This window comes from Etheostoma cragini, chromosome 7 (genome assembly GCF_013103735.1).
Source record: "Etheostoma cragini isolate CJK2018 chromosome 7, CSU_Ecrag_1.0, whole genome shotgun sequence".
In the NCBI taxonomy this organism is placed as follows: Eukaryota; Metazoa; Chordata; class Actinopteri; order Perciformes; family Percidae; genus Etheostoma; species Etheostoma cragini.
The window spans coordinates 11,233,058-11,254,437 of record NC_048413.1 but is presented as its reverse complement, the minus strand read 5'-3'; the positions used below and the strand labels follow the sequence as shown (position 1 = coordinate 11,254,437).

Genomic DNA, 21,380 nt, shown 5'->3' with positions numbered 1-21,380 from the left:
AACCCCTCTATAGGATAATCATACGCCATAGGCATTGTTGCCGTGGCCGTGGTGTTCAGCAGTCACTTCATAATGACCGTATGCTATCTTATGGCGTGATCTATGCTCATTTTACCTATTAGACTGCATAAAGCTCGCTTTGAGATGTATAATGTTTCTGTCCCCACAAAAGGCTTATCTAAATGAAGAAACGCTGATCTTGCACTTTCACCTCTCCCTCGGGGTCAAAGTGGGATGAAAGTACAGTGTGGTACAGTGCAGTCCCTGTCGTTGCAGCAGCATTAGGGCAGTTTTCTTTCTACAGGTAGACTCCAGCTTCACTCCAGCTTACACCTGTTGGAGGGATGCAGTCACGATGCCCCCTCGTGGTTTAGACACGAATCGCGTTTTCCCCTCTCCCCTCTACATATATGCTCATGAGAAGAAAAGGCAAAAATGCTACACTGACGCATTTTCTTTCTTTCTTTCTTTCTTTTTTCACAACATCATACAACTAAGAGCAGGAGGCTGTTTTAAAGCAACGCCTGCGGTTGTGTACAGACTGCGATAGCATCTTTAAGGTGGTGGGTTGTAGGCTGTATCATCCCACGCAATTTCTCTTTCCATGCAGTCACTGCCCGTGTACATCAGCCATTATAAGTGTATGTGCTTTTCATTGAGTGTTATGGCATAATAACAGGACAAATGGGCTGTGTAGCCTATGCGGGGTGTGGATGAACACAAATTGGGTGTTTCTCGTGGAAAAACTGCAATCACAACGCAGTATGATTAAAGTCAATTAAAAAGCTAGAAAACAAACGTTAAGAAATTGACAAAAAAAGGGTGCCATTGACTCACCAACTCCGATTTTCTCCTCTTCAGTAGGTATCCACATATTTGGTTATTTTCCCTCCGGTAGAGCAAGCCACATTATGTCGATATCGTGAGATGATGCTGCTAAAAAAAAAGAGAGCTAAAGGCTACAAATTCTCCAGGCTGCTCATAAATGGGACTACATGTCTCGACCCTAATCGGTATACTGGCGTTTTGTATGTGTACAGGGGGTGGGGGGGGGGGGAAGGACCCTCAAAAGCCTCAATATCTCCTCTCTGTTATGTCCCGGCGTGTGTCTCCAGTCTGATGCAGTCTCCGTGTCCACATAATGTAACGCACACACACACACACATACACTCGCTCACGCAGGCAGGCAAGCGCGCACGCTCGCACGCAAACAGTGAGCGGGTTTTCTGTCTCTATAAAAAGGTTTTATTGCAGCCGCGTTTCAAGTCAAATGAAGATGCTTCTTTACCCTAGAAGCTAATTTATTTAATTTCTTTGTTTTTCTCTATTTTCCATCCAATCGCGTTCAAGTCCAGCTGATCCACAATAGGCTGCCCAGCCAACGTGAACGGGCGATAATTAGTATGTCGCGATAACGTTCCGCGGTCCAAACTGTCGAGCTGGTCTCAGAAAATACTGAGAAACCTGCAATATACCATAAGCTGCGCCATCTTCATGGTCGTCACATGACTCGTTTTGTCAACACTGATGTGTCAAGCTTTTGCAAATATATGCTCGCTCTCTCTCTCTCTCTCTCTCTGCAAGGCAGTTGCATCCATCACAAACACAAACTGCATTTTCTCCAGCTAGGATGCTGCCTGGCAGTCTACCTTTTTTTGATTGAATGCATTGCTTTGGGGGATGTTGGCCCCAAAGTAGCTCCCGGTGTTACGGATCAGGACAGACCATGTGGGGAAGCACCTCCTGGTTGAGTCATTTCAAAGAAACAGACCCACTACCGGCGATGATTTGTCATAGTGCAGTCATGCTCCCACATAGATGAGATGCAACTTATTCCTAAAGGCCAATTTCACCATTTGGATAGGTTTGGCAAACTGATTTCTCATTCAACCTACATCCCACACAAACACAGGCTGTTTTATAGGTGGCATTGCCATAAAACAAATGATGGAATCTGAAATTCAGCGGTCTTTATTTATTCAACTTCATGTTGTTAATCAATGAGCTGCAAACCACAGGTGGAGATTGACTTCAATTTGGACTTGAGTTGAGACACCTCTGCTACATTCTCCAAGAAGAGACTTGAGGTTTTTTTTTTTGAGTATAATCTGTGTATGTAACTGAATTCATATCAAGTGGTGAGTTCAGTACCTAGAATGGAGAATTTCTATTTCTTTTGTTGTTTAAATTCTTTTTAACTGATCGCTTATATTTTCTGTGAATTCCAAGTGCTGATTCAAACTCTCCATAATGGTACAATCCTGAAACCATTTATAGATTTACTCATTTATCTTTTAAAGACGGAAAAACCAAATGGAATACGGTAATCAGCCTATAAAACACCCACCATGTGTTACCAATTTAGAGGAAACTGTTTGCCTGTAAGATGACGGATTTGAATAGTAAAGACACATATGTGATGCAATGAATTTATTTTCCTTTATGGCACACTGGTGTATCATGAAGTGAGTCACTGCTGTTAAAACAGGCTGTGGTGTAATGATGAACACGATGCAAATTACTTTGCTGTGAAGCTTCAAACCTGTGGAGTAAACAGACTACGCAAATCCACCAATATGACCTTCAAATTATTAGCAATTAGAAAGAACATAGTCAATAAACGCAGGCTTAACATTTCAGGAATATTTTACCTTCAAATGTTCCTCTGATTTGAACATTTAAATATCAGCATGTCTTGGGATGAGGACATACTTCTAAGAGTTGTTTTAAATCTGATTAATATCACTTTTAGTCCCCAAAATCTTTGTCATACAGTATCTCACTGCTCAATGCACGTCTGGTCATTTCAGTGCATTAAGCCTTCTCATCCTATAGACGAGGCAATCATGACTAGAAAAATAGAGTGATTTGGTGAATATTGAGCGTCTAGTGAGTTTGATGTAGTGTGGGAGGGAGGGCAGAATTCTGCAGGGTAATTTCTCTCCATCATAGCGACGCTATGTGACTGACTCCCATCTGTCTATTACTTCAAGTGGAACACTGTGGGCGGTGTTCCAATCACATACATAAAGCTGGAGGAGTTTGGGAGGGTTTGTTAGGTAAATATGCATCCCAGCTAATAAACATTGGAGAAAAAACAATTTAACAAGACATTTTAAGCTTCCATCACACTTGATAAAAAATGTGCTTAAGTGAGACTACTGCACACACATGTTAAACCTAGCACAAAGGACATTTGAAATGGTCAAAAGATTTGACAAGTGCCTATTGCACATATCATTTTTCTGACAATATTTTATTGCTCAGTGGCTACATTTAGCTTTGATGCAGCAGCACTGTGAGGATGAGACACTGGTACACTGCAAACATGGATTGCCTCATACAGTGCGAGCTGCTATCTGTTTCAACACTCCCGAAGCTAGCAGGCAATAAGAGCCAGCCAAGGAGGTAATAAGAAGCATGTCCCACCAACTCATCCATCACCTGCCTTCACACAAACATTCTTATTTCTTTACACTCTTCGGCATTACACATTTCATGCACTCTGTGCTCCCTGCGCAAATAACCACTGTCTGTGCACATGGACACAGGTGTGTGCAGCCACCAACACACACACCGAATTTAGAACTCATATTACATCCTTCTAATTGTGGTTCCAGCGACTATTTTAATGTGTTCTATTATTAACGGTGGAGGAGGGAGGCCACAGGAAAGTTTTGCGGCAAATCCTGAATGCACAATTCAAACATTACACATTCAAACATGTTAAGGGCAATAACGATTACTTCAAGTTATACATGAATGATATAAATGTCTAAACTCATCAGCTTCTCATTCTTTATGCATGTGCACACTTTCCCTTGCAGGTTGTCTCTTAGCTCTATTCCCTGCATAGTGTCTCTAACTTAAAAGCAGCATTGTAATCCCATTAGACATTTTAGAATTTACTGATAAATAGATTAGGTTGTTTTTTTTGCCTTAATGTTAAGGCACACTGACTTTTAACAGAATTAGCATATCATCATAACCTTTATCTAACGAGGGGGATCCGTTTTGCAAGAGAGACCGAAGTACAGCATGACAAATCAAACAAAGACCAACTAACCACAGCAAGTCACACACAAAGACATACAAACAATTATTTCCTTAGGTTATTAAGGAGGATGCTGTGAAACCATCAGTACAGATCGTCTGAGTTCTATAAAGCCAAAGTTCTCTACAGTTCATTTACTTAAAAGTTCCCTTTAGGAGCTCCTTGCTTGCAAGGACACAATATAATTATCAAGTTTTTGTGTGAAGCAGACCTTGATGTTGCCCGAAGTGTCCGCATGCACTCTTGCTTTCTTCCTTTTTAAAGAGCCACATGTTTAAAGGGGACCTATTGTCTTTTTTTCCTATTTATGTATAATGTTAGTGTCAGGTGTTTATATTAAACGTGACCAAAGTTTCAAATAATTTGGTAATTATATGTAAAAGTAATCCCTGTGAGCAACAACCTCAGGTTTCAGACCTTTCTGAAAACTCTGCTTCCAATGTTTTTTCTACTGTTGTTGGATCTGAAGACAGCTTTTGACAGATTTCTATATAAGGTCCTCTGTTTGAGGCACAATACATCTAGTCACATGCTAATGTCAGATAAACCTGTAATCTGGGTTGCAGGTGTAAAGTTTTCCTCAATTTTGGATCAGATTCCTGCAGAAAACTGTTCAATTGTGGCGTTTCTGGTTAGCCTTTTTTGGTTTTATTACAGTAGAAAGTTATGCTATTTTCCATTACAGTCAGTCTCCCGGCTGCAAGGGACAATACAAAGACACCGAGAGCACAGGAAGACCCGGAAATGCTGACCAATCAGAGCAGACTGGGCTTTTTTGGGAGGGGCTTCAAAGAGAAAGGTGCTAAAACACTGTCTCAGACAGAGGGCGAATACAGGTGCAGCAGCCGTGGGCAGTATGAAAAACTAAAGTGTTTTCTTGAAGATTAAAAAGGTAAAAAACCCAAAATACACATCCACTATGACAGCATACTAAATGTCTACAGCTGCGAGCATCATTCACACTTTATTAAAACTTGCACACACACAAAGCTAATTTTGTGGCTTTATTTATAGTAAAAATACTTTAGATACATACAAGCTGTACATAAACTGTCTCAAGAAACTCAACATCAAAGTCTTCTTATAGGAAAGAAAACAGGTAAAATGAACAAATGCAAGGCGAAAAAAAACGAGAAAAAAAAAAATCAATGTTTGCACTGCTTTCAAAAAGTGTGCAAGTGAAAGGCATTTGTTTTCACAATGTTGGGTTTGAAGCCTCCTGTCACTCCACTCAGAGAAAACTCTAAACTTGAAATGAAAACAATTATTTATTTCTAATGTTTTAAAGTGACCTCTCTTTCAATATTCAACAAGAGATTTTACTCCAAGGGATGAGGTTTACTATAGTATCAGTCCTGAACCAAAGTCACTGTGATAAATCCTCAGTTTTTTAACATAAGATTATTTTCACTGTATGATTGGATGCATGCTGTTGTCAACAGCACAAAACCCTGGAATCTTTTTAGGAAACATCCACTAAAGCCAAATCCTTGTGTGGCTCAATAAAGGTTTGTGAAATATCACAATTGTAGAAAGCTGTAAAAGCCTCAATACGCCTGTCACATGCTGACAGTGAGCAGGTGTGTCAATAATGTTGTTACAGTGTCCACACTGGTTTCTTCCGCAATACAAGAGAGCCAAGCTCATTTAATCTCTGTAATTACGTAATGAAATCAGAAGCAGACGTTCACCAATGGCACTGCTGTGTGTGGCGTTTTGGCTATTGGTTTATGGTGAAAGTGAATCCTGAAGGCAGGTTTTACGCTTAATGAACCATCAGCAACATGTTTGTGCATTACAGCTTTATTATCAGCTGCCTAATTCAATGTTTTATTACTTTCTGATGATTATTACAAGTGGTCTGGCAAAACACAAGCTTGGGGATGCTTTGTATCCTTTGCCACCCAAATGCAGACCCACAAGGCTGCAGTGTAAGCCTTTTTTTCATACAAACACTAATCTGTTAGCAAACAGAGGCTTACAAAGTGAGTGGATCAATATCAAATGAAGACGCTCACTTAAAAGCCGTAAATGTGATAAAATATAAAACTCATCTTCACAGCATCTACACACTGGCAATTTCTCTCATCAAGCCCAACATTTCTTTTATAAAACTATATTGTTTACAATCATTTTTGCCCACCAGTCAATTTGTGTGCATTAGTTTTTCACCTCCTTTATGAGGTTGTTCTTCCTTGGTCTTGTCACTGCAGACACCTACTGTTTCAAACTGGCAGTGCTCCAAAGTTATCTCCCACCTTGTCTGCTGATATATCCTCTTTTCTTGCCTCCTGCTCTGCAGTTCAAATGTCTGTGAGGCAGAAGTCTTGACATATTGTCCGGGTCCACGGTCCCAGGCGCCAGTGGCTCCTCACTCATTCAGGGATAAGATGATGTCATCCTCCAGGTCAGAGTTGTCGGAACTGTCTGTTTGTGGTGTGGACAAACACAGATTTAGAAAATGTTGAAAAAGAAAAAGTGAAAAAGCACTACATTAATTTATTTTCCTCTCAATTTTATTCTCTTGAATAAACCAAGACAGCATTTTTAAATTCCAGGCGAAATGAACATTTCCTCACAGTGACCAGACATACATGAAAACACAGAAACCAGACTAAAAATTAGGCTTGTTGTTTCACTTAGTGGAGACTGCAGATCAGGGGCCCATTCTTCAAATGTTGCTTACCTTATCCAGGCTAACATGTTCATTTCATGCTTAAGGATCCTGTTAATTCTCATCCAGTAAATAGAACCGATTCAATAACAGTGCAGTGGTATTTTAAAATAAAGGCAATATGAGTGGAAAGTTGAAACCATGATCAATATAATTGTCTGAGAGAGGTTGGTGTGTTGCAAAGCCTCCCAGCATGCACTTGGGCAACGGATCCATGGACATAAGTCGAATTTTATGTGTGTTCTTGCATTGTTGTTTCTGGTATTATTTTGATTTAAACCGTGCTCTTCAAAAATGTTTGTAGTTTTCACACCAATAACAGAGATTCAGTACTGTTTGGTATCCAAATAATTTACCATTAGCATACAAACCTATTCCAGTTTAAACTGTTTGTTGGTTTAATACATATATTCTGTACTTATGATGCAATTACATAAATTACCCTGTTGATGGTTAGGGCAGATGACAAAACCTCATATTGTCACAGCTAAAGATCATGGTTTCGGTTTCAGTCTTTTAAAGTCAGAAAGATTAAACTGAATCGATGTCTTCCTTCTGTTCATCATTCATTTCTTGATTGTGAAAATTTCCCAATTTCCTACATTTCCCCTCTGGGGAACAAAAAAGATTAATCTTAGTTTAGGTATTCATCTTAAACCCATCATCCCTCTAAGGAAGGAGTCAACTTTCTGTATGGGATTTAACCCTTCTCTTTTGTAGATTTGGGCTTAAGGATTTGTTGCTCTGACAACCTCTGCAGATAAACCTTACAGCAGCTTTAAGCTGGAGTGAAATCAAGCTAACATAGCTATTCAGGTACGATGAACCCAACTTAACAACTCAAAACAAAAGTAAACTAAACAACACAGAAATTAATAACAAAAGGCCAAAAATATGTAGCTAGGACATGTTAAAAGCTTTAACGTTGTAAGACTCTAGAAGAACCTGTAGACTCCGCACACAAAGCTCACTTGAAGCGCTACACACCATTGTCGCCATCCAGATTGACGTCGTCATTATCAGAGTCATCCTCATCATTGTCATCCTCATCATCGTCGTCCCCAACGTCTACATCTTCTTCGAGAATGCGTGCCACCTCTTCATCAGAGGGAGAGAATTCATCATTTCCATCGTCCTCCTCTTCATCATCCTCATCCTCTCCGCCGTTCTCATTCTCTGGCTCAGCGATAAGGGGATCTGTATCAACGTCGTCGTCTGAATCTTCATCATCGTCATCATCTTCTTCCTGATCGTCATCCTGCTGGTGCACAGATGACAAAATTAGAATCACTGCCTTGTGGTTGTAAGCCTCCGCCAATAAGTCAAGTTGCAGTTTACAGCCATATCTGTCCTGACTTACATAATGTGTGTAGAGAAGAATTTAAAGTAATATCATAAAAAGGTATTAAGTGTATTTTTTTGGCAAAACATGCCAAAACACCAGTACACAAGATCTATACAATCGACAGTTTCAAGGTACGCAACCAAGAGTAGTGTCACCAATTCAGTATCCAATCAAATGTCTGGGCTTCTATTCCAGTCAAGTCCAATCTATCACAGTGAAGTTGACTGTTGGGATATAAAATGTTGTCACTTTATCATTTCATCCTCTTTCAAGGTTAATGGAATTGTCATAATTAGCGTAGATATTTTTGAGTTATGTCCAAAACTGCATTCTTTGACCACCAAAATCTAATCAGTTCATCCTTAACTCCAAGTGGATATTTGTGCCAGATTTTAAGACATTGCCAAAGGTGTTACAGAGATGTTACATTTGTGAGAATGGGATAGATCTAATGTCACAGTGGCCTTGATCTTTAATCTCTAAAATCTAATCAATTGATCCTTAAATTCAAATGGATATTTTGCCCCAATCTGAGACATTCCCGCCAAGGGGTGTTGAGATAGGACGTTCACAAGAATGAGATGGACAACCCAAAAATATAAGCTTCTAGCCACCGCTGTCACCTGCGTGGAGGCATAAAAAGTTAAAAATTACAATTCATTTTTGTAGCTGCCTAAAGGAACAAAAGAGGCACAGCAGTATCCGGATAGAAGAACAAAGTTAGAACCTGATCATCCTCGTCCTCCTCCTCTTCCTCTGCAAGTCTCTGCCTGCCAACTTCATATAGTCTGCACACTGTGTCAGTGTTTACAGAGTCTTGGTTCTACGGGACAGCCAGGAAGAAATATAATTATTTATACATTTACAAAGTCAAATTAATAATCCCAAATTTCTGCAGCTGCATTATGACAAAAATTCACCTCAATCACAGCTAGGTAGCAGTCTTTGGTATCAGTGCAAAGGTCAAAAATATTCCTCTTGACATCAATAGTGGCTGGGAAGAGAACAGAGACAGAATTCAATTTCTAAAACTATTACACTAAAATTACATGATAACCAGCTACTACAGTGTACAATACGCACGGGACAAAAATAGGATCTCCATAACAACCCCTTAATTATAGTGAAATCCTTAGAGAAAAGATCAATTAAATTGAGGTGAGAGCATAACACCTTACCAATTGGTTTGTAGTCCGTGGCATTAAAGGTCCTGAATGATGAACCAAATGGACTTTTCATCTGCATCTCCATCATGTCATCTTCATCGTCAGCCTGCAACATTGCTGCAAAACCACAGGGCCAAAGTATGAGATAGAGTAAATAACAACTGTGGCTAGTTAGCTGTGGTTCGGGCTCTCGAGATGTCCAAGTGGTCATTGCATGAGCTGAGCCATTACGGCACACCAACGGCTCTTACTGTGAGGTGCCATGAACCAGCTGGTTCCCTCTGATGCCAGTCCTTCTGCCCATTTGGCTTGGAGTGACGGTAGCATCTCTCTCTCTCTCACACACACACACTCTCACACACACACACACACACACACACACACACACACACACATCTCTACAGGCTCTGTTCACACCACTCTACAAACACACACATGCTCACTTTGCTTCATAATTACCAGCCTTTCACTCACTTTTCACACACTTGCACTGACCGTGGAGCCAGTTGCTGGCTTAATGCCAAATGCTCTACCTGATCACGATAATGTGGTGGCTTCTATATTTACCTCCATAGATGACAGTGCCATTGTTGTTGAAGACTATTCTGCACTGGTCCAGAGCGGGAACGGTGTGGAGGAGGTGGAAGGTACGCAGATCCCACTAAATCTCCAATTAAGGACCATGACACTCTTTTTCATTTGTATCAAATAAATTTGCTACATATTTAATTACACAGCGATTACAACCATCCCCCGGGTTATGGAATCAATTTTCGATGCAATAAATATTTAATGTTGAGCAGTGAAAAAAAATCTTAACAGTCATCATTTAAGTGACTAATAATTTAAACACTTCAAACAATCCAGGTCAACCACAATAATTCAATCACTTACTTTGAATTTTTTGCAATTAAAAAAGACCCATGTAAGTCTCATAAATGCTGCAACATGTTTTCACAATATGGTGATGTCGCACACCCATCAAAAATAATTATAGAGACATTTTCTATTCTTCAAAACTATTATTTTAAAAGGTAATAGCTAAAAAAAGAAGACATTTTTTTGTAGAGCATGTCAAGGTGCTTTTTTTTAAATTACTGTGAAAATATTAAAACGCTCAATCCACAGACAGATGCAACAAGCTGTTAGGAGTTGTCACAACTATATATATATATATATATATATATATATATAAGTAGAAAGTGCTGCTACAGTGCTGTTACAGTCATTCCCCGGCATCAGACAGCACTGGGATGCCAAAAAAAGATGAAAAAGACCTGGAAACGCTGAGCTTTTTTGTAAAGTGAAGCTTAAAGAGACAGGCGCTAAAACAGAGTTTTTAAATTAATTGCCTATATTGCATGTATACAGCCACAAGCATGGGTGTGTACTCTTGTTTATTTAGATTAGGAATGAGTCAGGTTTGACTTTACTTTTCCCAGTAAATAAATGTCTTGCCATCAACAAAAACGATAACTCCAAAACAGTTGGACTATCTCCTACTGTGCTGTACTCTCTATATCTTATTTAAAGGATACAATTTCTGTGTTTACAATGACCTCCAGGCCATTGGGATGGAACACACCACTGATGTTCATATTGAACTTGTCAAACTTGTGGATGGCCTGAGCCGTGCGCACATCCCACAACACACCATCATTGAGCACAAGGTCATCTGTTGGGTTGAAGGTGGCGCAGTTCCTCTTGTAGTTATTAGCCAGGTCTGGGTTGTTTAGAGTCAGCGTTACCTGACCTGTCTGGATGTCATAAATCTAGCAAAAAAGAAAGCATGAACGTTAACCTTTGCCATTGATGGGTAATGTTTTTCTGTATTTATCATTTCATATCATTATGTTTACATAATGCTGAGACACGTACCCTTGCTATATGTTCCTTAGTCCCAATGACACGATCTTGTGAAAGCTTACTGAATTCCACATAATGGTCGCCCAGAAAAGAATGCCTGACAACAAAAAGAGCAACATTTCAACATTAAATCAAAAACAAGGAGCCAGTGTGAGTATAAAAGCACAGTTGTTACTTAATGCTTAAAAAAATTGTAGAAAAAAATCCCAGTGTTGCCTTGGCTAAACTGTACAGATTCATGATGCCAAGTGCTTGTGTTCCAAGAACTGAAGACTGCAGCACTGAGGCTCCAAGCGTGCATAATTAAACAGCATGTCATCTCCTTTGGTCAGCTCCTTCTTTTGACAACATAAAGCTGCTGTAACATTGGGCGAAGAGTAGGCCTGCACGATTAATAGTTATAAAATTGTGATCTCAATTCACCATATTCACGATTTAATGTTTAAATAACTTCAATAAAAAAAAAAATACTAATTTCTGTGAGTTTTAAACATAGACTGTATAAAAATGGATGTTAAAGTGCTCCCAAGCGATGCAATGCTCTCCCTTCTCTGCATTGAAGCCTCTGCGTTATCAGGCTTGTGGTCATGCGCAACGTGCTATAGGTGCCGAAGGCAATCTGTTTGGTACTGCCAATTTGTTTTGTTTTGTCATTCATAGTAAAAAAATAGATTTAGATTGTTTTTCCCCAAATTGTGCAGGCCTAGCAGAGAGGACCACATACATGGAGATAGTGGGATCACAGACAGGCTTCATTGAGCTGTTAATCAATAGTCTATGCTCCGACAGTATTCATGTTGTACATTGCAATGCAAATGTTTCAATTTTAAAGGATTTAAATGTAGCTGGTAAATAAATATGGGTTTTATTCTTTTATGCAAACATCACTTACTTCATGATGAAGACTGACTTCATGCCCCACAGTGCAGACAGAGGGTAACTCCAAGAGGCTGATGTTAAGAGCAGAGAGCCATCCTAAAAACGCAAAAGGTGATGATTAAATCTCTCTTCTACCTGGGTTTTTGGTATATAAACATACTCTGCTTGGAATGATAAGGTGTGTCTGATCCGGTTTCATCACATCTACTCCTTGCTCATTAAAAACCAGAAAGTTTAACAACTGAACATCAATGTAAACTCAAACTACTTTACTTAAAGTAGAGGGGGCTTTGATTATCTTATACATTAGAAAATAGGAACCCATTCTGCAACAACAGCAGGGCATTGCACACAATTGTTGATATACTAGTAGCTTTCTCTACGAACCCGTGAGGGCTCCAGGTGAGTGATGGCTGAACTGTGACAGCTGTAGCTGGCTTCCTCCTGGCCTGTAAACACATTGTAGAGTTTGAGCTGCCCTGTGCACGTCCCGAGCATCAGGAACCGCTCGCGAGCTGAGAAGGCACAACACATGAACCCACTCTCATCTTCGTCTGCCTCCCTGAACACGGAGATGGGACGGAACCTGGGAAATGGAATAAAAAGAATGTGGAGAAAAAGTTGTTGAGGACGATCAAGTAGTCCTACGTTGTGTCCCGAGGAAGGAAACGTGAGTCTAGCAAAGCCACCTACCTACTGAAGATGAGATGTCTGTCAAAGCAGCCTCCATCCACTCCTCCATATTTAGGATATATAACCCTCCGTGTGTGTCGGGATGTAAAGTTGATAGGTGCTTGGCGCCTCTGTTTGGGCTCAGGGCATTGATGGGGGGTGAAGAGAGAGAAAGGTGGGCATGTTGCCACAGGGTTCTTACAGCGTGCATGCTGTTCCCTCAGGTACTCTGTGATGATGCTGTCTAATGCAGGGGGGGAGGGAAGGTGCCTGTCAAACTGCTTCTTCATGGCTGGACTCTGGCTAAAAGCCCCATGGTCAGACTTTTGCCTCAGCACCCGAGGTTTCTTGCAACTAACCGTAGCACACGCTGCTAGCCGTTCTCGAGAGAAAATGATTCGTCCAATTAGTGGTGAGCCATTGCTACAGATAGGGACAGACGTTGACGGGAAAGCAGTAGAAGACACAGTGGGTTGTGCTGTAGAGGGACGTGTTTGTAAATTGCTAGATCCTGGGGTGGATGAATGAGAGGGATGATTTCCGAGTCTTGACCCAACACCGTTGGCCAGCCGTGGGGTGCGGGGTAGAGTAACAACAGGGGAGGCAGGTGGGGGTGGAGCAACAGGAGGGAAAGCAGAAGTTGAATGTGTAGAAAGAGACAGACATGTCATTGGGAGATCTGCCTCCTTGGTGAGTGTGATGGCAGTGTCATGAAGGCCTTTGGCCACAAGGTGGTTCCTGATTAGCAACAGTAGCTCTTTCTCAGGAAAGGAGATCCTGGACTGAGCTACCACACTGGCCCTTTGTAGCCACGCCAGAGACACGTCCGTACCGATCATCAAGGGTTTCCCAGATATCCTTTCTATCAGCTCAGCTGCAAACTTACAGAACTTGACATGTTCGCTGCGCTTGTCCTGGAGCACAGGCTCCTTCATGAGCTGCTGGATGTGTCCGCTGCTGAACAAAGGCAGCTTGCTGATAATCTGTCTGACAGAGCTGGAGCGAGACAGACCCACCAGAGCCTTACAGGCCAGAGCTCGGATCTGATCTGCATCTGTAATGGGCATCTTTACTGTCAGCAGGGACAACAGCACCTACAGGACAGACACAGGATGTAAGTGGAAAAACAATGGCTGACTCTTTTTTTTTTTTTTTTATAGAAGTGCTCCCAACTGAGTTAACTGACCTGGAAGTGTCAAAGTAGCCGTCATGACAAGAGGTGGAAACATTCTCTAAATGCTTAGAAAAAAACTGCTGCCCCACAATTCTTTGCTCAGGCAGCACACAACTTAACAATAACAACATTCCTGACCAAGTGGTATCTGTCAAATAAACTTTCATACAAAGATTTGGATGTAATGCCAAAATATGTGTCAAGGCCCAAATTGTTATGCAGGGTAAGATGATTTCTATTGATACAACAGCAAAAAAAATGTCTTTCTGTCTGTGAATTAGCTTGTCATGTCTGGCCAGTTTTCCTTCTGTAAGGTCCAAACTGCATGGCAGTTCCACTCTGTGTGTGTGTGTGTGTGTGTGTGTGTGTGTGTGTGTGTGTGTGTGTGTGTTTGTGTCTGTGTATGAAGATAAATATATAAATCCAGTCCATTGTCAACTGCAACTCTTACAAGCAACTGTCATGATGCACACACTGCCACAGTTTCAAACACTGTCTACAGAATGATTAAAAAGACCTTTGAGATCAGCGTTTCTCAATGTAAAAAAATAAAAGAATTAATAAAAAAGTACAGCCTTGAAAAAAGGCCTTGAAGGCATAAGTTAACTCTACCTTGATGCCATTGTTGGACTGCACCACATTCCACATCTTAGCGAGCACACTCTCGCTGGCTTTGGTCTGCTGAGGCAGCCGGCGACGGGGGGTGCCTGCAATGAACTTGCCAATGCTGGACATGCGTTTGTCTGGAGCACAGACGCAGTTGATGACAACCTGGAGAGCTGACTTCTGAATCTCGGCATCATTTACAAAGACCTCTCCTTCTGCCACTGCCAGGACTATGCTAATTCCTGAGGGGAATAAAACAATCAAATAGAGAAAACATTGCACAAAAATAATACTTGGAGTTGTGCCATCTATCAGCAGAGCTGGGCACAGGTTGTATGAAATAAACAAAAATGGAAATACAAAGCTACCACATCACATTCTGTGAAGAGTGATCATAATTTTGATTTAATACCACTGCATTTCCAAAAAGCAACTCCTGAACTTCATGCCCACACCATGCAAGCGATCATGTGAGACACTGAATCAATGCACTATGGACAAATGTAAAATTACAGCTGATAACCCAACATACGTGTGTGAGTAACTATTGGCTAGTAGTAGTAGTAGTTTTACATGTTTGATTTATGCAAAATACAAAACACTATGACAACACCTACCAACAGTCGAAACAGTGGAACCTCCCTCATCAAGCACAGCAACAGCCTCAGACAACAGCAGCTGGGTCTTTGGGACTACTGTGAGGATGCTCAGGATGTCGAGAGCATAACGCACTGTATCGCTCCTACAAGGAAAGAAATATTGACCATTTTACAGTACCGTAAGTTTAGACACATTTTACCATTCAAGTGAATTGGTACTGTAGAACATAATCAAATCAATATATCACCATTAACTTCACAAGTCACTGAATGATAGATGTGAGAAATGCTCTCTGGTAAAAATAAAATGTAAAATTAAAAAAAAAATTAAAAAGGCATTAGATCAACCAAGAAGAAATGGTGAATAATATATGGTCCATACCTGCCATAGTAGGTCCTCCAGTCACAGGCAATTGAAATGAGCTGCAGGAGGAGCTGAACACATGACAACTTGTGAAAGAACTCTGCTGGTTCCCAGTATAGTCTGAGTGGACCATATTCTATCAGAAACTCCATCATTTCCACCACCTGCTCACGGCTATAGCTGACTGCCTGGAGAACGAGAACACAAGTGATTAGTACAAGAACACAAACTCCTGCATTTCTTTTATAGCTAAAGCATAAACACGGATGATACATTTCAAAATGTTTGCATTTTTCAGAAATGTCTATCTCGCTTATCCATTGTCCTCAGTGTACCTTATAGTATGGCTGGGAGTGAATGGGGGCACCCCCCTCTGTGCGCTGCAGGGATTGCTTCACCTGCTCTACCTTGATCGCCAGGTGGGCCTCAAAGTACCGGCGCAGGGCCATGCAGGTGTGCTTGGCCGTCTGCCTGCTGGAAAAAATCTCATCATCACTCAGCAGTGCTCCCTGGTCCTCAGGGTTCAGGATCTCCAGTGTGCTAATCTGTAAACAGTCAGTTCATAGGAAATATAAGTACACCTACACCACCAGCATCTGTTATGTTATGCTGTGACACTGATTTGACTGCTTGGGTTGTCTTTTTCTTGAAAAATATGGTATTTTCTGTGAATGATACAGACGGTTACGTTTACATGGTCACTGTGAGGATCACATGTAGCAGCCTGCTGGTCTGCCCTACCAGATTGACGAGGCGTCGGAGCCCGTCCTGCCTGTCGAAGAGCTCCAGGACGGCGCGGAAGGAGAAGGAGATGGAGAAGAACATGGTGGCGTGGCAGCAGCCGGATGCATGTGAGCATTCCAGCAGCCACAGTGTGTAACCAACCACATCTGACAGGATGGAGTGGGGCAACATGCACACCTTGGGAGGAATGAACACCTATGAATACAAATGTCCACCGCTACTAGAGCTATGCGATACTGATCAAATATAGTATCAGTTTTCAGCAAATACCTTAACATTAATGTCCAGATTATTTTGTGAATGATTATGATATTTTAATAACCTTAATTGTAAAGCACTTTTCATGTAGAGATGCAGCCCAAAGTGACCAAAACCTTTGCTGTACCTAGTACAGCACATTGGCACACAAGAAATGTTTGAGAAATTTGGCGGTTATTTAACTAAAATAGAACAGATGGACAAGCTTGTCCAAAAAAACTGTATCACTAAATTGTAAAGCAGGCTATGCAGGGTTTGTCCTGAAATGAGGATTTCTTTGGCACCACCCCAAAGAAGTTTTAGGCTTTACCTAAATGATAAGAACTGAGATTAAAAATAGCTACTCAAATCATCTCTAAATGTGAGCTATTTACCAAAGAACCCTTGAACAAGCAGAACATAAACTTGACAGTTTAACAGTTTTGTTAATTTGGGTTTTACTTAGTTAAGCACAATAGGCATTTTTATGTATCAAATTTTCAGAAATAACGAGTATATGCATAGATTTCTGTCAAATAAGGTAACACAGACACATTGCCTTTACTGTACGCGGACGATCATGCTATGTGTAGTCAACCCCCAAAGGCCCATTCTGAGCCTGGAAAAACCCTGCCTTTAAGTACTTTTGAGATACTATATTAATATAGTATCTCAAAATTAATATTACCATTATCTAAACTCCAGACAATATCTCTTATCAAAAGGCAATATAATGACACATTGCAAAGGTCCAACATCTTTCATTGGGCATGTACAGTACTTCAATACCAAACCGCAAGATAAAACAGGCACAATTACGGCAATATTTCCGATTTCATTGTGTATTTGCATGATGTGTGTCTGTTTTGTACCCTTTCCATGGCGTCCTGGTTATAGGCAAGGTAGTAGAGGCACAGAGAAACTCCAGTGGCAGCCATAGATGGCCTGGGGATTTCCAGTAATTTCTGAACTCCTCCATGAGCCACAAACTCTGCAGCAAACTTCTTGTGCAGCAGCAGAGAAGCCAGGTACTGCAACAAGAGAGAAAAGTAGAAAATAACCGGGAAGAACTTGACCATGTGTTTCGCCACCATGGAGGTCAAACTAGGGAAGATAGTGTTTACCTTGAGAGCTTCAAAGGTGAGCTGCACGTCATTGGTCTGCTTTAGATCCATGTAATGCATAAGCAGCTCACGAGCTCCCATCTGCATGAACACCGCCAGCAGCTGCAGAAAGGAGGAGAAATAGGCATTGAAAACACATCATGTATATCATGTAAATTGGCATAACTATGGAACAATGTGAGTGGATAGTAGCTGGATCCCAAGTGAAACATAAAAAAGCCTGTTAGTCTTTAACAATTTCTTGTATACATTAAAAAATGCACGATTTGACCCTTTAAAACTACTCTCTCATAGTATTAGAAGAGATCACAATTATAGCTTTAATCATAGTTAAGAAAGACTGACATCTACTGGTACGTATGTGACAAGACAAGACAAATGCATAACTTGCATAAAACTATAAACAAATCACAGCTACATGCTGCAAAAAAACACATGTTACTATACTGTGCAAGCTGATGGTAATGAACAAACCTCCTGATACTCTCCCAGAGGTGTGAGATACTGCAGGATGAGCCTTTGTTCGATTTCTGGGGTCAAAGGGTACAGATGATAGTTGTTGCCAATCACCCAGGGGCTCATCTCAGACCAGCTGCTGTTGGAAAGCTCACTAAAGTTCCTGTCTGGGTCTGGCAAAGAGAAATTTATCTTTTGTTTTGGGGTCCTGCCGCTCTCCCTCTCTGCCTTCCTTTTTAGGTAACTGCTGCAATCAGACATGCCTTGGTCTGTCAGTGAACCTGGGGCAGACATGGGCTTCATCATGGTTTTAACAGCCGAGTTGGCACGGCTGCTGGCCTTATGGGGGGAGTTGAGACGGAACGAAAGCTCGTTTTCAGGCTCGAGGGTTGAGAAGGGAATTTCAACACCCTCCCCTGGCCCTGTCCCCTCCCTTTCAGCTCCGTTTCTCCCTGGTGTAAAGGGCTTCTCTTCAAAGCCTCCGTCAAAAGTCTCCTCATCTAAAGGTAGCAAAGGCTCACTCAAAGTCTTCCTGGGGCTGGGCCGTTTGATTTCCCTTTTATTCTCAGCATCCTTATCCTGAAGCTCACGCAACCGATGCAGCATCAAGGGCACCTGTCAATGTGAGGTATGAAAAACAAGTTGATGGAAAGTTGCTACTTCAAATCACCTCATGAGCGATGATGAGCAAACTGGTCTAAAGCTATATGGGATAACACACTTCTATCAGTTGTTGTAATACACTGTCTATCACTATGTACTTTACATTATTCATTGAAATAAGACTGACATATAAGAACAACAGAATCCCCTACTAACCAAAACAGAGTTCTCCTCCCTGTAGTTGGCCGCAATGTCCTGGTTCTCCATAGCGCCGGCCAACAAGCCTGTGGCATATATTCTGAGGGGCTGCTCGGCCTCCTGAGCCCACTTAAACAGCCTTTCGACTATGCCCTCCTGAGAAGAACAAACACAGGAGACTGGTCAAATGCTGCAGGTATAGAAACAAGAATGAATTTTAATTGTATCTTGCATTTTCTTCAACATGTTCTAGTTTTTGATGGCTTCCATCACAATTTAATGTGTGGTTGTAGTTAAAAGTATTGACACTATAGGCTCTGTCAACATGAACTTTTTCAAATGAAGACTTTAAAAAAAGGTGAGTGGGGTGACAGTTTATCTATGTCACTTTGACTACTGTCAATATCTGAGGAGGACATAGATATTGACAGTGGTCAAAGTGTAACTAATTTAAATGCTGGAATGTGACTCCATAAACAAAAATTACATTTTTAGACCGCAGTTGATGCCATCTCTATTTATCTAGAAATTGATGAGAGTATAATTGACTCTGTGATGATTTGGCTTCGAAATATTACTTTGACCCTTTACCTTTGCCTTCTGCTCCTATTATGTTTTCACCTGCTTTTATACCAAAAGGAACCAGTTTCTCTGAGTGGCCTCACAGAGACCATCTTCTCCAGACAAAATGACAACCATTCACTTTTTATGCAGCTTGCTCTTTGTTTTTGTGGTGGTCGGCTTTATTATTTATGTTTGCATGCTAAACACGAATATATACTGTTGCCAGTAGAAAGCGTGACTGGAGCGTGCATGTAACATGTATTACTAAATGTATATTTAATCACTAAACAAAGGATGTTGGATATGCATCTGGAAACTACAAGAACATAACAGGGTAACATGACAGCTAAAATAAACAAAACACATTGTTTGAACAAGTGAATAGAGAAAAAATTAAACGCTATTATCTTATCATTAACGCAGAAATAACCCACCTTTTCCTGAAAGACAACAGCTGTCTCCAATCCAGGCATGATGTTCTGAAGCAGGCGACAAGCTGCTGCATTGAGGGGAAATTCTCTGCTGGTCATCACATAGCTATTCACCAGCTACAAAAATAATAAAAAAATTAATCACCTTCTGATTTGGATGCTAAAATTGGCCCCTTATTTTTCATGAAAACAATCTATCCATTCTTACGGTGTTCATAAAGTCATCATTCTTGAACAGGATCTTGAGCAGGTGCCCTAACACACATTCTGGATCAGCTCTCCCTAGTGGCCAAGAGGGAAATGTCAAAAATATACACCATATTCAAATCTCCAGTTATCTTCTATTCATGTGAACATTTTTTTTCATACCAGGGTGTCGGTCATCAAAAGGGTCTGGGTCCGCTTTGTGGTACTCCTCTGTCTCTTTCTCAACAAGCTCGGAAATTCTGAAAGTAACAGCACATCAACACATTTACCATGTTTAAGTTGCATCCCCCTAATCACACCTTGTGGAATAAACTAACTTATCATAAAGACTTTCTACTAAACTACTTACTTGGTGATGATGTTAACTAGCTCCTGTGTGCTGCCTTGTTGCTCCCTCTCCCACTGTTCCAGTAGAGTAGTCAGCTCTGCCTTTGAGTCCACACTGGCAGATGCCGACGCCATAGCGCAGCCTGTCAGGGTGGCAGCTACTTAATATATATATTAATTTCATTAACTGTACAATTTACAATAAAGTCCACTTATCTGCTGCTCCAAGGGATAATAAAGTGTCCTGGTGTGTATCGTAAACTATAATCTTAAAAAGTCGAAAAAAAACACCACCGTCCGAGACACATTTATGAAAAGAATGATTGCAGTCAGATGATAGAGTCAGGAGAATCAAGAGAACAAAAGAGCAGATTTGCTCCATCGCTTCACTAACGTCAAACAACTGAGTGTGCAGGTGCAGCTGCCCCCCAGGGACTGAAACTGTCAAACACGCAATTACTTTTCAAGTTAGCATATAGATTCAAATATTTATCAGAATGTCTGGTTTAATACGGAACTAAAATCTCAGCACCAACACCTGCACAAACTGACTGTTCACATTCACTTATAGCAGAGACTCACTGTACCAGGGGACAGCAAACTCAGCCTCCGCCTGTTGCGGTGTTTGGCTAGCTAGACTGTGGCTAAACAAGGAAGCTTATATACTCAGCTCGCTAGCGACACTCTCTAAAATGGCCACTTTTGAATAAAAGTACTATAGTTTGCATTATGTCGGAGCGTACAGCGTATTGTGTGAGATTAAAATCATACTCGAACCAACGGAACCTGCCTGTACATGTAGCCTAGCACTGCAGCTAGAAGCATCACAGGTAAACCTGGCTAGTTAGCTAGCATGCTTACTTTACCTCGTTGTTCCGCTCAGTACTTCTTCCTTTTTACCAAATTTACCAGGACTTGTATCCACCAATATCAGTCCAAACTTGATTGCGCCTAGGTGAATATTCACGTATTGACCACCGTTTCACAGCCAAAGCTAAATTAGCTTTATTGTAGCTTTGTGTTCACGGTTTATTATCATTATGGCGAACACGTTCCTCACGTCATTGCACGGGCGACAGTCCACTTTTAA

The 21,380-nt window shown here is 41.0% G+C and overlaps 2 protein-coding genes and 1 long non-coding RNA gene across 11 annotated transcripts in view; all 3 read right to left on the bottom strand.

Moving 5' to 3' along the window:
* The window catches only part of dock3 (dedicator of cytokinesis 3), a 45,463-nt gene extending 43,893 nt beyond the window's left edge, over positions 1 to 1,570 (bottom strand). For 4 of the 7 annotated variants that reach the window (XM_034876327.1, XM_034876333.1, XM_034876330.1 and 1 more), the window contains exon 1: positions 838 to 1,569. In XM_034876327.1, coding sequence (XP_034732218.1) covers positions 838 to 874 — 37 coding nt within the window. In that variant the 5' untranslated portion in view covers positions 875 to 1,569. Of the gene's footprint in view, positions 1 to 837 lie in introns of all 7 variants that reach the window. The other 3 variants (XM_034876328.1, XM_034876329.1, XM_034876332.1) reach the window with 1 other exon arrangement.
* The window catches only part of LOC117947508, a 1,113,976-nt gene that overhangs the window by 1,004,674 nt on the left and 87,922 nt on the right, over positions 1 to 21,380 (bottom strand). The gene's annotated exons all lie outside the window — the stretch shown is intronic.
* Positions 5,464 to 21,370, bottom strand: LOC117947429 (DDB1- and CUL4-associated factor 1-like). 3 transcript variants are annotated; one of them, XM_034876338.1, is made up of 25 exons: positions 21,157 to 21,370; positions 20,313 to 20,433; positions 20,126 to 20,202; positions 19,965 to 20,038; positions 19,760 to 19,873; positions 18,780 to 18,917; positions 17,979 to 18,575; positions 17,505 to 17,606; positions 17,253 to 17,411; positions 16,141 to 16,320; positions 15,735 to 15,944; positions 15,418 to 15,587; positions 15,054 to 15,178; positions 14,443 to 14,678; positions 12,678 to 13,750; positions 12,372 to 12,570; positions 11,998 to 12,080; positions 11,118 to 11,202; positions 10,778 to 11,011; positions 9,807 to 9,900; positions 9,252 to 9,356; positions 8,994 to 9,067; positions 8,801 to 8,896; positions 7,716 to 7,989; positions 5,464 to 6,481 (listed from the first exon to the last, which is right to left on the bottom strand). In XM_034876338.1, exons 2-25 carry the CDS (start codon positions 20,423 to 20,425, stop codon positions 6,426 to 6,428), a joined length of 4,668 nt encoding a protein of 1,555 aa, XP_034732229.1. In that variant the 5' UTR covers positions 20,426 to 20,433; positions 21,157 to 21,370; the 3' UTR covers positions 5,464 to 6,425. The 3 variants fall into 3 exon arrangements, with proteins under 3 accessions (XP_034732229.1, XP_034732230.1, XP_034732228.1); XM_034876339.1 differs by having other exon boundaries at positions 7,716 to 7,986; positions 21,152 to 21,352; XM_034876337.1 differs by having other exon boundaries at positions 21,152 to 21,351.